The sequence below is a fragment of the Lissotriton vulgaris genome, unplaced genomic scaffold (assembly GCF_964263255.1).
Source record: "Lissotriton vulgaris unplaced genomic scaffold, aLisVul1.2 SCAFFOLD_261, whole genome shotgun sequence".
NCBI classification, from domain to species: Eukaryota; Metazoa; Chordata; class Amphibia; order Caudata; family Salamandridae; genus Lissotriton; species Lissotriton vulgaris.
In genome coordinates, this window is record NW_028252546.1 from 780,541 (window position 1) to 794,300 (window position 13,760).

The 13,760-nt window shown below is 45.7% G+C and overlaps 1 protein-coding gene across 1 annotated transcript in view; it reads right to left on the reverse strand.

The window, feature by feature from the left end:
• Nucleotides 1-13,760, reverse strand: part of LOC147662122 (intercellular adhesion molecule 1-like) — a 258,970-nt gene that overhangs the window by 31,496 nt on the left and 213,714 nt on the right. Inside the window, exon 8 of the mRNA XM_086951095.1 lies at nucleotides 11,902-12,162. Within this exon, the coding sequence (XP_086807221.1) occupies nucleotides 11,902-12,162 (261 nt within the window). The remainder of the gene's footprint in view (nucleotides 1-11,901; nucleotides 12,163-13,760) is intronic.

Here is a 13,760-nt window from a genome sequence, read left to right on the forward strand (position 1 = left end):
TCCCCATTGCCATCCAGGAGGAGGTGAAGTCCGAATTGGAGAAACTGTGCAAGGCTGGAGTCATTGAACCGGTAGAAGCGACGGAATGGTTGGCACCCATCGTGGCAGCAAAGAAGAAGGATGGGTCGGTCCGGCTCTGCATCGACTTAAGGGCGTTGAAAAAGGAGGTCGTGGTAGACCGATACCCCTTACCGAACATCACCCAAATGATGAGCATGCTAGAGGGTGCTAAGGTATTTTCCACTCTCGATCTCACCTCGGCCTATTTCCAAATAAAATTACACGAGGAGTCTCAGGAACTCACAGCATTTGTGACACCAATGGGTGCATACAAGTTAGAAGGATGCCTTTTGGCCTAGTCTCGGCGGCCGCCGTGTTTCAGAGAATCATGGGCAACATCTTGAAGTGCATCCCAAGCGTCATGTGTTACCAGGATGACGTGCTCATATTCGCCAAGAACCATGAAGAGCACGATGAAAGACTGAGATGCGTGCTTGGGAGGTTCAAGTCACAAGGCCTTACTGTAAAAAAAGACAAGTGTGTGTTTGGCTGTGCAGAGTTAGACTTCCTGGGGCACAAGGTGACGACAGAAGGTATATGTCCCAAGGCCGAACTGCAAAACACCATCGTGAATCTGACACCCCCCAAGGGCAAGGACGAGATCAAGTCATTCATGGGGATGTTGGAGTTCTACGGGAAGTTTATAAGAAACCTGGCGGGAAGGACTTACGCCATTAGGCTACTGTTGAAGAAGGAGAATGAATTCAAATGGAGTCAGGAGTGCCAGAGGGAGTTCGAGGATGTAAGGAGGGCACTTGCAGAGGCCCCCAGTTTGAAGTCATATATACCCAACCGGGCAAAGGTAGTCACCACCGATGCAAGCGCCAAAGGGCTGGGAGCTGTCCTCACCCAAATAGGCGAAGAAGGAGAAGAAACCATAGCTTTTGCCTCAAGGTCACTCCAGAAGTCCGAGAACAACTACTCGGTGATCGAAAAAGAGGCTTTAGCAGTATCTTGGGCAGTAGGGAAGTTCAGAGACTTCCTGTGGGGAACTCAGTTCACTCTCCGAACTGACCACAAGCCGTTGGTGGAAGTATTCAGTAAGAAAGGTCTGGATGCCATCTCCAGCAGGATAAGGCGGTGGGTGGTCAGCCTTCAAGAATACACTTTCGACGTCAAGTACGTCCCAGGAACGCAAAACCTTGCAGCTGACTGTCTATCCAGACTCGTCAGTGATGAAGAGGCGAGAGAGAGGCAAGAGAAGAAGGATGAAGAAGAGGAGGGCCTTCAGATGGAGGATGTCTGCACCATCAAGAGGGCGTTGGGAGAAGAAACATGGAGAAAGGCGTTGGAAGAGGACAAGATACTGGAGGAGATTTTCATAAGAGTAAAAGATGGATGGAAGCACCGAGACAAACGGAATGAAAACCTGCGGCCATACCTGGCCATTAAGGATGAGTTGTCCATAGTAGACGGGTGCCTATTCAGGGGAACAAGACTTGTACCACCTGCAACAGTGAGAGACAACCTGATCGAGATAGCCCACGAAGGGCATTTGGGTATCACCAAAACCAAACAAAGACTCAGAGAGAGCTATTGGTGGCCGAACATGGACCTGGTCACCGAAAGGAGAATCAGAGAGTGCATTCCGTGCTGCAACAGCGACAAGGTCCTGAGACAGACGCCCCCCTATGGTGTGTAGGCCGCCCCTGTCAGGACCGTGGGATGAGTTGGCATTAGACATCGTGGGCCCTATGTCTGGAGAACTGCGGACGCCTTACATCTTGGTGCTCGTGGATTTGTATTCTCGTGGCCGGAGATAAAGTTCGTCAATGAAGTCACGACCAAGACAGTCATCGGATTTCTAGAGGAGGTGTTAATCTGGGAAGGGCTGCCCAGCAACATCCTCATGGATAATGGAGTACAACTATGTTCGAAAGAAATGGAAGTCTTCCTTGAAAAAAGAGGCATCAGACACAAGCGTTGCGCTTTATACCACCTCGAAACCAATGGCATGGTCGAGCGATTTAACAAAACCCTCAAGGAGAGCATCCAGTTGGCAAAAGCCAGTGGCATAAGTTGGAAAGAAGAGGCGTGGAGGCGGTTAGAAGCATACAGGTTCACGCCGCATCAGACGACGGGCGTCACCCCGTTCGAACTGCTCCGCGCCAGGATACCCAACACCAAGCTAACCCCAGGGTGGATGGAGTGGCACAAGGGGTGGTCAGACCGAACCAAAGGAGCGGAAAGCTTGAAGAAGCAAGAGGAAGCCATGAAAAAGAGGAAAGAAGGATATGACCGGCACAAGGCCACACGGGAGGTTGAATTCAAAGTAGGGGATAGCATCAAAATCAGAGCCCCCACAGGGAGGGCTAGTTGGTCAGGGTACAGCAGTCCCACTAAAATCACTAAACTATTCAAGAATGGAGTCAAGACACAGGAGGGGAAAATATGGAACCTAGGGAGAGTTGTAAAGTACCACCCGCCAGAGAAAGACCCTGAGAGTGCAAGGGGGGGGAAGGGTGACTCAAGGCAGGACCTTAGTTCCACCACCAAGAGGCTGTTGGCAGTCCCTCACCCAGGCAATAGGCCCAACAGGAGAGTGACCAGACCCCCTAGGCATTTTAATCAATATGTTATGATGTAACCTATGCCACTCTGCCTACCGTGAGTCATTACCTCTACCAGGTCAGGGTCCTATGTTGTTATACATCCCTGATTCGGTTTCCTTTTGTCACCCTGTGCTTTTTGCTGTTCATGTTGTATTTAATGCTTTCTTTCCGCAGGGAAGGGGGATGTGTGGTATCTCCCTCCTCATTTTCCCCCCCGGCGTCTCTGCGTGTGATGGAGCTGCTCGCGGTGACATCACTTAGAATGTCACCGCGACCAGGGTTCCAAGGCGAGCGCCGGGGGTAGTGTGTGAAGAGGCTGCTGAAGCGTTAGGCTGTGGCTGAGGTCGCAGTAGTTATATCTTGAAAATAAATACTTCTGGTTAAACCTACGTGACGTCCTTGTCATCTCTGGCCGACACCACAACATAGCTCAGTGAAGAACCCCCAGTGAGAGGAACGACGGACAAGGAGTTTGCTCCAGAAGGCCGGCCGCTGAGAAGTAAGTTAATTTACGGGAAACTGCGGCTTGACAGTGCTCCAGAACTGAGGGAGCAGAGCATGGGTGTAAATGGCAGGCGGGACAGTGGCTGTCGTAATGGCACAACAGGCTCTGGGGGAATGAAGGTGTTCAACTTCATTATCGGTATTCTCTTGATTGGGTCGTGTTGCTATTTAATTAATATTGTCCATCATCTAATGCTGATGCAAAAATAAAGGCACAGACAACACTTTTACTCTTGCTATCTCTGAGAATAATTAGGGAGGTGAGCATAGTGAAATAAAACTAAAAAGTAGTGAGATTTTGTTCTATTGAGAATGTAAATATTGAAGTGTTTCCCCCCGACAAATGGTGGGCTGTGAAAACATACTCTATTATGTTATATTATACTTAATATGCTGGTGGAAAGAAGTGTATGTAACTATCAATACACATTTATGTATGTATTCACCATGTGTCAGCTAGAAAACGTGTCTCCTGTTTAAAAATGTTACCTCGCATTGGGTCTGCTGATAGCTTCATTGGGCCATGTTAGCCCCGGCAACCATGATACTTCATGTTGTACATTGCACATTTTAGTAAGAGCAACCTTGTTTTCAAACCTGTCAAAGGATAGGAGGGTGTTGTGAGAAGAATAGAGTTAGTATGTGTGGATATGAATGTAGTATTTCCTTCAGGGCTGTCCGGTGCTTCCTTGGAGAAAAAACTGAATGCTAAGTGTGTTTTTACCGAAACAAATTAGCTGCTAAAAACCATGAGTTGCTATTGATCTCCTCACATTCACTTGTATTAGGAGAAAATGTATATATACTAGACCGACATTGGCATGTTTTAGCCACTGCTCCAACTGACACCTTTCTAGCATGATCCCTGGTCAGTTGAAATGACAATCGTCTGTGATATTTTAGCTTGGCTGCCTGAAATGTTGTATAAACACTGTTTGGGTTTGGGTTTCCCTATGCGTTGTGTTCTTATTTAAAAATCACATACATACTTAAGCCGTAATTGCTAAACTATACAAACTTTAGTAAATGCGCGATCAAGCAGTCACATTCATATCTAAGCAATAATTGCAATTGCGCACTAGCAATGCTGATAAGGTGGAGGCGCATAGCCCGATTCCTTAAATAATACACACATCCACAACTGTAGGTGTACTCCTGTGTATCGCTGTAGATTTATCTCTTTTAAGAACTCACAATGTTGAATCTCGACAATTCCTTCCCATACCCACCATGGGCAGGAAAGGGTCTAAAAAGGTTTGTGAATATGAAGAAACTCAAGAGTTTGTGGGTGTCTCAAAACTTTCCATGGTTGTGTGCTTTGTGGCCCTGTAGCAGGATTTAGACATGGAAAATATTACTCTATTGTCAGATAATATTGTGTATGAGTGAATGGAATTTCAAGTGTGCAAGATCACCTTTTAGGAATACCCTGTAAACTACTGACTTTGTGAATCATGCTCACAGATTATTAGACTGATGGCAAAGTACTTGTTTTTAAATTGCTTTTTCTTCACGTCCATTTTTGTGCAATCAATAAATCAATCAATCAATCAATCAGAGTACTTGTAAAGCGCGCTACTTACCCGTGAGGGTCCCAAGGCGCTGAAGGAGGGCTGGGGGGGTGGGTGCTGCTACAGCTCGAAGAGCCAGGTCTTGAGGAGTCTTCTGAAGGTGAGTAGGTCTTGGGTCTGCCGTATGTGGGTGGGGAGGGTGTTTCAGGTCTTGGCGGCGAGGTAGGAGAAGGATCTGCCACCGAAGGTCGTTTGTTGGATGCGGAGGACAGCGGAAAGGGCGAGCCTGGCGGAGCGGAGCCGGCGGATGGGGGTGTGGAAGCTGAGTCTGCTGTTCAGGTAGGCTTGTCTTGGTGTGCGTGGGTGAGGAGCTTGAAGGTGATCCTCTTGTCGAAGGGGAGCCAGTGTAGGTTTCTCAGGTGGGGGGTCATGTGGCTGCAGCAGGGGATGTTGACTATCAGTCGGGCGGAGGCGTTTTGGATGCGTTGTAGTCGTCGTAGGTGTTTGGCTGGGATTCCCGCGTAGAGTGCGTTTCCGTAGTCCAGTCTGCTGCTGACGAGGGCCTGTGTCACCGTTCTTCTTGTTTAGGTCGGGATCCACTTGTAGACCCTGCGGAGCATGCGGAGGGTGTTGTAGCAGGAGGAGGAGACGGAAATGTAAAATACACCTAATCCTGGCCTCCAGGGCAAGTATGAAAATATAGGTGGAATGGAAGAGAAAATAAAATGGGGGCACCTTTGATTGTGTGATACAACATTCGTCCACCCTGCTTCTATCGCATATTTTTGTCTCACGGATCTGAATCTAGGTAAAAGAAGGCGCCTGATCAATGCTGAGAACTGTGCCACATGAGGGTGACAGATTCCAACTTTGGTAAGCTAGCTCAGTGAGCTGACGCACTCGATGAATTATGTGTCACCGGTAGGTCAAAGGTTCTAATGTGACCATTTGACAACTGGGTCTTGTGAGGCCCAAATATGAACCAATTAGTGAGCATTGTTTTCCAATATGTTTAATATTAATGTATGTTATAAAGGATCCGCGCGAGAGAACAGGTCTGTGGTGTTCTTCACTCTAATGTATGTATTTCTTCCTCTGTATGGGTTTCTTTTTCTAGCAGCTTCCGCCACCTCGCGGTCGTTTAGTATTATTCTGCCTATTTGTTAACAGCCATGCCTGCTGGATAGAACATGCCCATGCATTCTGCACCAAACCCCGAGAGCTTTTTAGCCCTCCTCCTTAGCGCTAACATTCCTCCATATCTCATGCACCCCGAGAGGAATGCCGGATGGAGTGGAGGAAGAGGCCGAGGGCTCGCTTCCAAGTGGACTCTAACTGTTTTTGCTCTGAGTGGGTTCATCCTTTGATTTCTCATCAATCTAGCGCTCTGAAGAAAGGGGAAAGCACTAAGCAGCGCCTCATAAAGTGCCTGAGTTAATAGATGCATGAGTGAAAGCGCCCATCAGGTTGGGACTTTGAGATGCACACTGCCCTCTGCACAGACATGCTTTCTCTTAAATAGCGGTATTAAAATCACCGTTTCTGTCCTGTAATTTATACCCCCCTTAAGGCTGGATGTCATGGGATTCGCTCCAAATGGTCTAAAAGATAATTTCGCTTTATAGGGATTTTGCGTTGTTAAAAGACATTGGGCACTTTGCATGAATGTTTTAGCCACGTAAAGAGTATCTATACTAACCTCGGCCTGAAGAAAAAAAAAGCAATCAAGTTGTGTTGCGTTGGCTCAGCATCCTGTCAATCTGGGCAAATCACTTAGGGGCCTATTAGCAACAAATAGCGATATTTATCGCTAAATGCACTTAGCGCAAAAAATTTTATCGCTTGCTATCGCCGGATATAATTGCAGGGATAACTTGCTATTAGCAACGTTTATCTCCAATGCGATAAAATATCCGGCGATAGCGGTGAAATGCGAGAATATCGCTGGAAATCTAGCGATATTCTAGCATTAACGCCAATGGGGGCTTAATCTAATAATCCACCCCCCATTGACTATATAGGTAAGTCAACTTTTTAGCAGGCGTTGGATTCTAGCGATAATCGCGCATAGCGCAATTTTTTTTCCCTCTTCACCTGCCTTGCTAATAGGCGAAAGCTGTGTTAGCGACTGTTTTCAGTTGCTAACAGTTTGGGTACGCCCACTTTGCATGTCATTAGCGATAAATATCGCTGACATGCAAAGAGGGCCCAAAACCTGTAGCTATCGCCTAAAAGCTGTTGCTAACTGCTGTTAGCGACAGCTTGCTATCAGGGCGATAAAAATATCGCCGCTTTAGCGGGAAAAAGTCCTGCTAAAGCGGCGATATGGCCCTTGATAATATGCCCCTCAATCTCCCCGTGCCTATCAAAAAATGAATGTGTCCTTGTGTAACATAACCGATGCTCTTGTAAAGCGCTCCAATACCTTTGGGTCGAGTTCATGCTATACAAATCTGAAGAATAAATCAAAATAGGTTTGGTTTAACAACAAGCCTCAACAAGCATTTGTAATGCAATAGGTCTCGCATTAGGAAAGTTTGAGCTATTGGTATTGTAAATAACGAATTTTTTATTTATGTTTTGGTTTTGAAAATAGCGAAATTAATAGCTTTGTCATTTACAATGCCAATAGTTATAACTTTCGCAAATGTGACACCTCTAGCATTTGTATTGCAATATGTGTTGTATTTACGTGTCTTAGATGTATTGATATTACAAAGAACAATGGCTTTTAATTTTTTTTAATAATTAATACTTAAATAAGAGTTATTGTAATGTATAATGGCAATAGCTTAAACTTTTGTAAATAACTTTTGTGAAGATTATGTTCAGTGTATTTTATTGTGACGAAAATCCAAGAACAGAAGTTAAATATTATCTTTTTGTGACATTTGTAATAAAGCTTGAAACATTGAGAGAACATATTTGAACCAGTTGTTGAAAAGTTGCACAGATTGATGCAGTGGTGGCGCTGAGTGATGTTGTGGTGGCAACGAGTGATGCTGTAGCATTCAGTGATGCTGTGGTAGCGCATAGTGATGTTGTGGTGCCCCTGAGTGATGCTGTGGTGTTGCTGAGTGATGCTGTGGTGATGCGATAGATAGAGTGAGTGCGATAGACAGAGAGAGTGAGGGCGATAGATAGATAGATAGAGGGAGGGCGATAGATAGATAGATGGAGGGCAATAGATAGATAGAGGGAGGGTGATATCTAGATAGATAGATATATATATAGAGAGTGAGGGCGATAGATAGATAGACAGATAGATAGAGTGAGGGTGATCGATAGATAGATAGATAGATAGATAGATAGATAGATAGATAGATAGATAGATAGATAGATAGATAGATAGATAGATAGTTGTGTGTGTGGTTGTGTGTGTGGTTGTGTGTGTGGTTGAGTGTGTAGTTGTGTGAGTGTGGTTGTGTGAGTGTGGTTGTGTGTGTGGGGTTGTGTGTGTGGGGTTGTGTGTGTGGGGTGGTGTGTGTGGTTGTGGGGTTTTGTGTGGTTGTGTGTGTGGTTGTGTGTGTGGTTGTATGTGTGGTTGAGTGTGTGGTTGTGTGAGTGTGGTTGTGTGTGTGGGGTTGTGCGTGTGGGGTTGTGTGTGTGGTTGTGTGTGTTGTGTTTGTGTGTGTTGTGTTTGGGGTTGTGTGTGTGGTTGTGGGGTTTTGTGTGTGGTTGTGTGTGTGGTTGTGTGTGGTTGTGTGTGTGGTTGTGCGTGTGGTTGTGTGTGTGGTTGTGTGTGTGGTTGTGTGTGTGGTTGTGTGTGTGTGGTTGTGTGTGTGGGGGGGTTTGTGTGTGTGTGGGGGGTTGTGTGTGGGGGGGTTGTGTGTGTGGGGGGTTGTGTGTGTGGGGGGTTGTGTGTGTGGGGGGGGTTGTGTGTGTGGGGGGTTGTGTGTGTGTGTGTGGGGGGGTTGTGTGTGTGTGTAGGGGGGTTGTGTGTGTGTGTGGGGGGGTTGTGGTTGTGCGTGTGGTTGTGTGTGTGGTTGTGTGTGTGGTTGTGTGTGTGTGGTTGTGTGTGTGTGGGGGGGTTGTGTGTGTGGGGGGTTGTGTGTGTGTGGGGGGTTGTGTGTGTGTGGGGGGTTGTGTGTGTGGGGGGGGTTGTGTGTGTGGGGGGGTTGTGTGTGTGGGGGGGGTTGTGTGTGTGGGGGGTTGTGTGTGGGGGGGTTGTGTGTGGGGTTGTGTGTGTGGTGGGCTGTGTGTGTGTGTGGGATTGTGTGTGTGGGGGGGTTGTGTGTGGGGGTGGGGGCGTGTCGGGGTGTTGTGTGTGTGTGTGATGGCGGAGATCACTGGACGAGCTAATCATCAGCTGCTGGCCTCAGACAGGAGTCTGCATTCCTGCACTCCCCAGTTGTTAATGGGATATTCCTTTTCCGTCTCAATCCTGTCTCTGCGGCTGTTCACGTGCCCGCGCCTGTGAGGCTTGCAGTGGGGGACACGCAAATTATATTCTCGTTTCAGGAAATTCCCCGAAGTGGGAGTACTGGCCTACAAAACTATGAACATGGAACAAACAGAGAGATTGTTGGGGGATGCGGTAAGAAAGCACGAGAGAGGCGAAATTAAAACACGCAAAAGATGGGGCATGAGGGAGTGTACGAGAGCGACCGTAAGTAAGGCATAAACGAGAGAGCGGGCTGGAGAGGGGACAAAAGGAAGAAGGGAGGGATAGAGGCACAGAGGTAGAGACAGAGAGGATGGAAGAAGAGATTAAAACAAGAAGTTGGTATGTTGCTGTCATGGAAGGATCCACGTGCAACTGAAACCCAGAGGAAAAGGTCTTCAACAACTCAGCTTGAACTAGCAGGGTTTCAGAATACATTTGACAAAGTAAAAATATTCTCAAAAGGGTACAGAAACGCCTGTGTGTGAGGTCTTCAGCAATTAATGAGAAGCCACTATTTGTTTTTATTTATTAGAAACCACAAGCAGTTCTTATACACCAAACCGAAAGGCTAAACCAAACGAATGCAGTTTCGCCAACTGGTACACAAAGTATTATGACCTATACAGAAGAAAAGTCCCTTGGGAGGAAAACTGCTGAAAACTGTCTACATTCCCTCGAATGTCCACATTGAAAAATTTGCATTATCCTTGGCTATTTCATTATTTCTTAAATTGTAAGCAAGGCGCTGATTACTGAAGATACCCAGGAGCCTCAGCAGAAATTGATATTTCATGTAACACTTACGGCAATGCAAGTTAACTTGCACATGGCTCACTTCATTTTACCAGTATACACTCTAGAAACGCAGGCTGCCAGGAGAAAGATAGAAGAGACATAGGGTTGTCGGTCAAAAACAAAGTGCTGGAAGTATGACTGAACGGTATTTAAAGTATGTGAAACACATGACTCCAATGCGAGCCATCCAGCCTTACATTACCGTGGATCGGTTTTAAGTTTGCCTAAGAATTTTGCATCCAAAATTTCACTGGAAACATCTCTAGTTTTGCACTGTTTAAATAAAGACTTTTGAGCGAAAAGCACATGCTGATGTAGAAAGATGCATGTGTTGACAGCAATCAGCTTCCACTGGCTTCAAAAGACTAACGTAAACATGTGACACGTTTTTACAGTCCCTTCATGGGAGTGGCACTGCACGAGTGAGGAGTACATGAGAAAAAACAGAAAATGGACTATTCTTCTCCATTTTAGAAAAGTTGTGTTCATTTTCCTTGGTGCGTGCTCAAGGCGAAACACTACAAATGAATCACCGAAGGAGCATGAATAATTATATAAATCGTAGGCCACCCCCCCCGAACCGAACCCCTCCTATAACACATCTTTTGCAAGAGATGCGATACGTCCGTGCTGTGGTACATGCAATTATTAGCGAATAATGATTGCCTGCAATTATTATTTTATCATAACTATACAGTTTTTTTTAAAACTCCGAATACAAACACTGGCGCTGCTAAAAAATCCTAAGGGGCAGCACAATTCCAGTTTCCATTTTCCTGCCAGACTCTCAGACCATAACAATGCGACTGACATTCTTCCCTTTGAAGTCATATTTTTTATATCGCATACCAAAATGGGCAATTACGCCATAAACGGTAAAGGCGGCGCAAGTTACCATTATCACTGCCCGGAAGAGCATGTGCACTAACGCTTTTTACAGCATTAGTAAATTAAGTGTGTCACCCAGGAACAAGAACTAACAATAAAAAACGTTGGCAAAAGAAATGTTCATCATGTATGTAAACCTTTCTCCATCAAAGCTTGGTGATAAAAATCCAATTAGTGCAACTACACATGCAGGATTTTAGCACCCCACTGTATACTAGTTTAAAGTATTTGAGGGGTTTTCCTTTCTGCAACACACCGTACGACCCCCGCAACTACGTATTACAAGCTACAGTGGCTGAAGTCATATTTGTACACCAAACACTATTCAATTGCAAGGATGGATCGCTAGAGCAACATTCAAAGCACCCGCCCTCGAATGTCAATGAGTATGTGAAAAAGAAAAATACAAGTAAATTTGTGCGAAGCGTGTGAAAGTTTAATTAAATAAAAATAACATACTGTGAAGCTTGTGCTCTGAGCATCCCCTAAATGTTTTAAAAATAAAAGTAACTGGGGAAGTGTATTTCTCTTTGAAATGAAGCTCACGGCATCGCGGCCGTGAAAGTGAAAGCAGGGATGTTAGGGGGGAGGAGAAGTGGGGCCGGAAAGGAGCATATGGGGATGGGGTGTGAGTGAGGGGGAGCAGAAGCCTTTGATGGTGGTGTGCGAGGCCAAGCGCGCGCCTGGGGAAGCTTCATGGCCTGGGGAAGCTTCATGCTTGAGTGCACCACCTGCATTGTAGGAAATCCTTCTGGTTTAAGAGACTTTGGTTCAGATATAATAGGTTCGAGTATAAATACTCGACCTAAAAACTGTTGTCAAGCGATGTTATGTTTTAAAGGACCGGCTAAGCTCCACAGGAACATCTTACCTTTTGTGGTTTGAAGATGTACAACACCATTACCAGTCTTTGACAAGGAGCATTATGATACTGATGTCCCATCATAAGCGTTAGTAAAATATAAACATAAGAACACAAGAAGTGTATTTAGAGAGGGCACTTTCACCGCCAGAAATCTCTTGGTGCTATCGATGGACAATAGCTGTTTATCAACCTCAAAGGATGAATGGCTGAGTGGAGCTGCTGGTCTTTTAAGCTGCGACCATGTGGTCACATAAGCATCTCTGAATGTTTATGATGCAGAGAGTGTATATGAGCCCTCCCCGGTATATGCTCCCTTTTCCCAGTCTAAATCCACCTCACCTGCCACCTTGATTTCCTTCTGCTGGGTGTCGGATCCGTGCCGGTTTCTAGCCTCACAAATGTAGCTCCCGGAGTGGTGACTCGTAGCACTCGTGATGGTCAGGGTCCTGTTGTCTGAAGAGTATATGATGTCTGCGCCCTTAGGAGTGGTCCAAATGTACTCGGGGGCAGGCAGTCCGTCAGCCAAGCACTCCAGCGTCAGATTAAGCCCCTTCTCGATTTTCTCCGGTCCTCGGATGAAAAGAGTGATGCTGGGCTTATCTGAAAAAGGATGAATGGTAAAATGTAGGTGCTACTGATGACGACTGCTTCTTCAAAACAAAGTTGCCATTTTTTTATGGTCTTACCATACACAATAAGATGAAACCTGACTTATATATCTGAATGGGTGACCCGCAGCAGACCGTGCCTATGGACAAAATATGGGTTTTCCAAATTGGGCTTGTGCCTACGACAGGCCCGCAAAGCTGGGTTAAACCTCCTTCCTGACAACTAACCCCATACCATGAAGGCCGTCTTCAGCCACCATGCTTGACTTTTCTAGCCAACACCATTATGCATTCTGAGACTTAAATGTTGCTGTTCCTATTTTCAGTATAGTCCCAACAGTCCCAGACTATTCACTGGTGTTGGCTACGACTAAAGGACTGACTGAAAGACTTGTATTGTACATGGACAGGGGCATTCTAAAGGGGTATTGTGGGAACTTCAAAAACAGCAAAGGCATACAAGTTGTTCATCATGCAGCTGCTGCAAATTTGACCGGGATCACCACTGGGGACTTCAGTTTATACCAGACCAAACTTCCTGGAAGATAAGAAAGGCACGCACTCTTTAATGCTTCCTTAGCCTGAACGATTTATTGTGCAGCAAAACACCCAATGCGTGTTGGCAAAACCCCACCTTGATCCTGTGAACAAGATGAGGTTGTGCAGAAACGTGTTGGGTATTTTGCTACACAATAAGTTGTTCATGCTAAGGAAGCATTAAAGCATGCGTACAAGTCTTATCTTCAAGGAAGTCTGGAGTCTGGTCATTCCTACATACGGGTCTCACACCCATGCACGTGCTTCCCCTCTTGGGGCCCGAGCATCTCATGAGTTGCGGTTTGGTACATATAAATATATTTCCCACTGGTAGTTATAGTTAGGACCTAGTTTATAAAGGAAAATCGTTTTTTGTTTTGCTAATAAATTTGACACCGTTTGACGAATCTTCACAAAATTCTCAAAACTAGTTTGCCACTCACTTCAGCTGTAGACTGAAAAGTTTTGGGTTGATTCATCAAGCGGGGCAGAGAAAAAGGAGGCATCCCAAAACTCATTCTCTCACTGCAATTTCCCATAGAGTTTTTGACACGACTACAGCTCGAACCGCTAATGGAATTTCACCAAATTTGGCAGAAAGCTAGATCTTGGTAAAGAAAGAGAGCTTTTTCTAATTTGGTGTAAATCTGTTCAGTACTTTTGGAGTTATTAAAGAAAAAAGAGTTTTGTATATCTAACTACGTGGATCAACAGCGGATCCACTGCAGTGGATCATCAGTTCCACATACTAACAGCAAAGCTGGACTGGCTGGCTGCAACCTGAGAGAAAAGCAGCAGCCTCCATTTTGTGAATTGAGACACAGTTCCGGGGGGGGGGGTGGAATAAAGTATAAGTAGGATATAAAGGATCAGAATAGAGCTATACTGTCCCCATGTGACTGATGGAGGGGTCTGTGAGTGTTGCAAGGTGAAAGTGTTATGTGATATTGCAGGGGTGCCTTACCATGTAATCCTAGCACAATACACAAAGATGGACCCCGGGTTCTCTCTGAGTGCACCTTCTGTCAGTCCTGGTAGAGTGGCAAAGAGCAG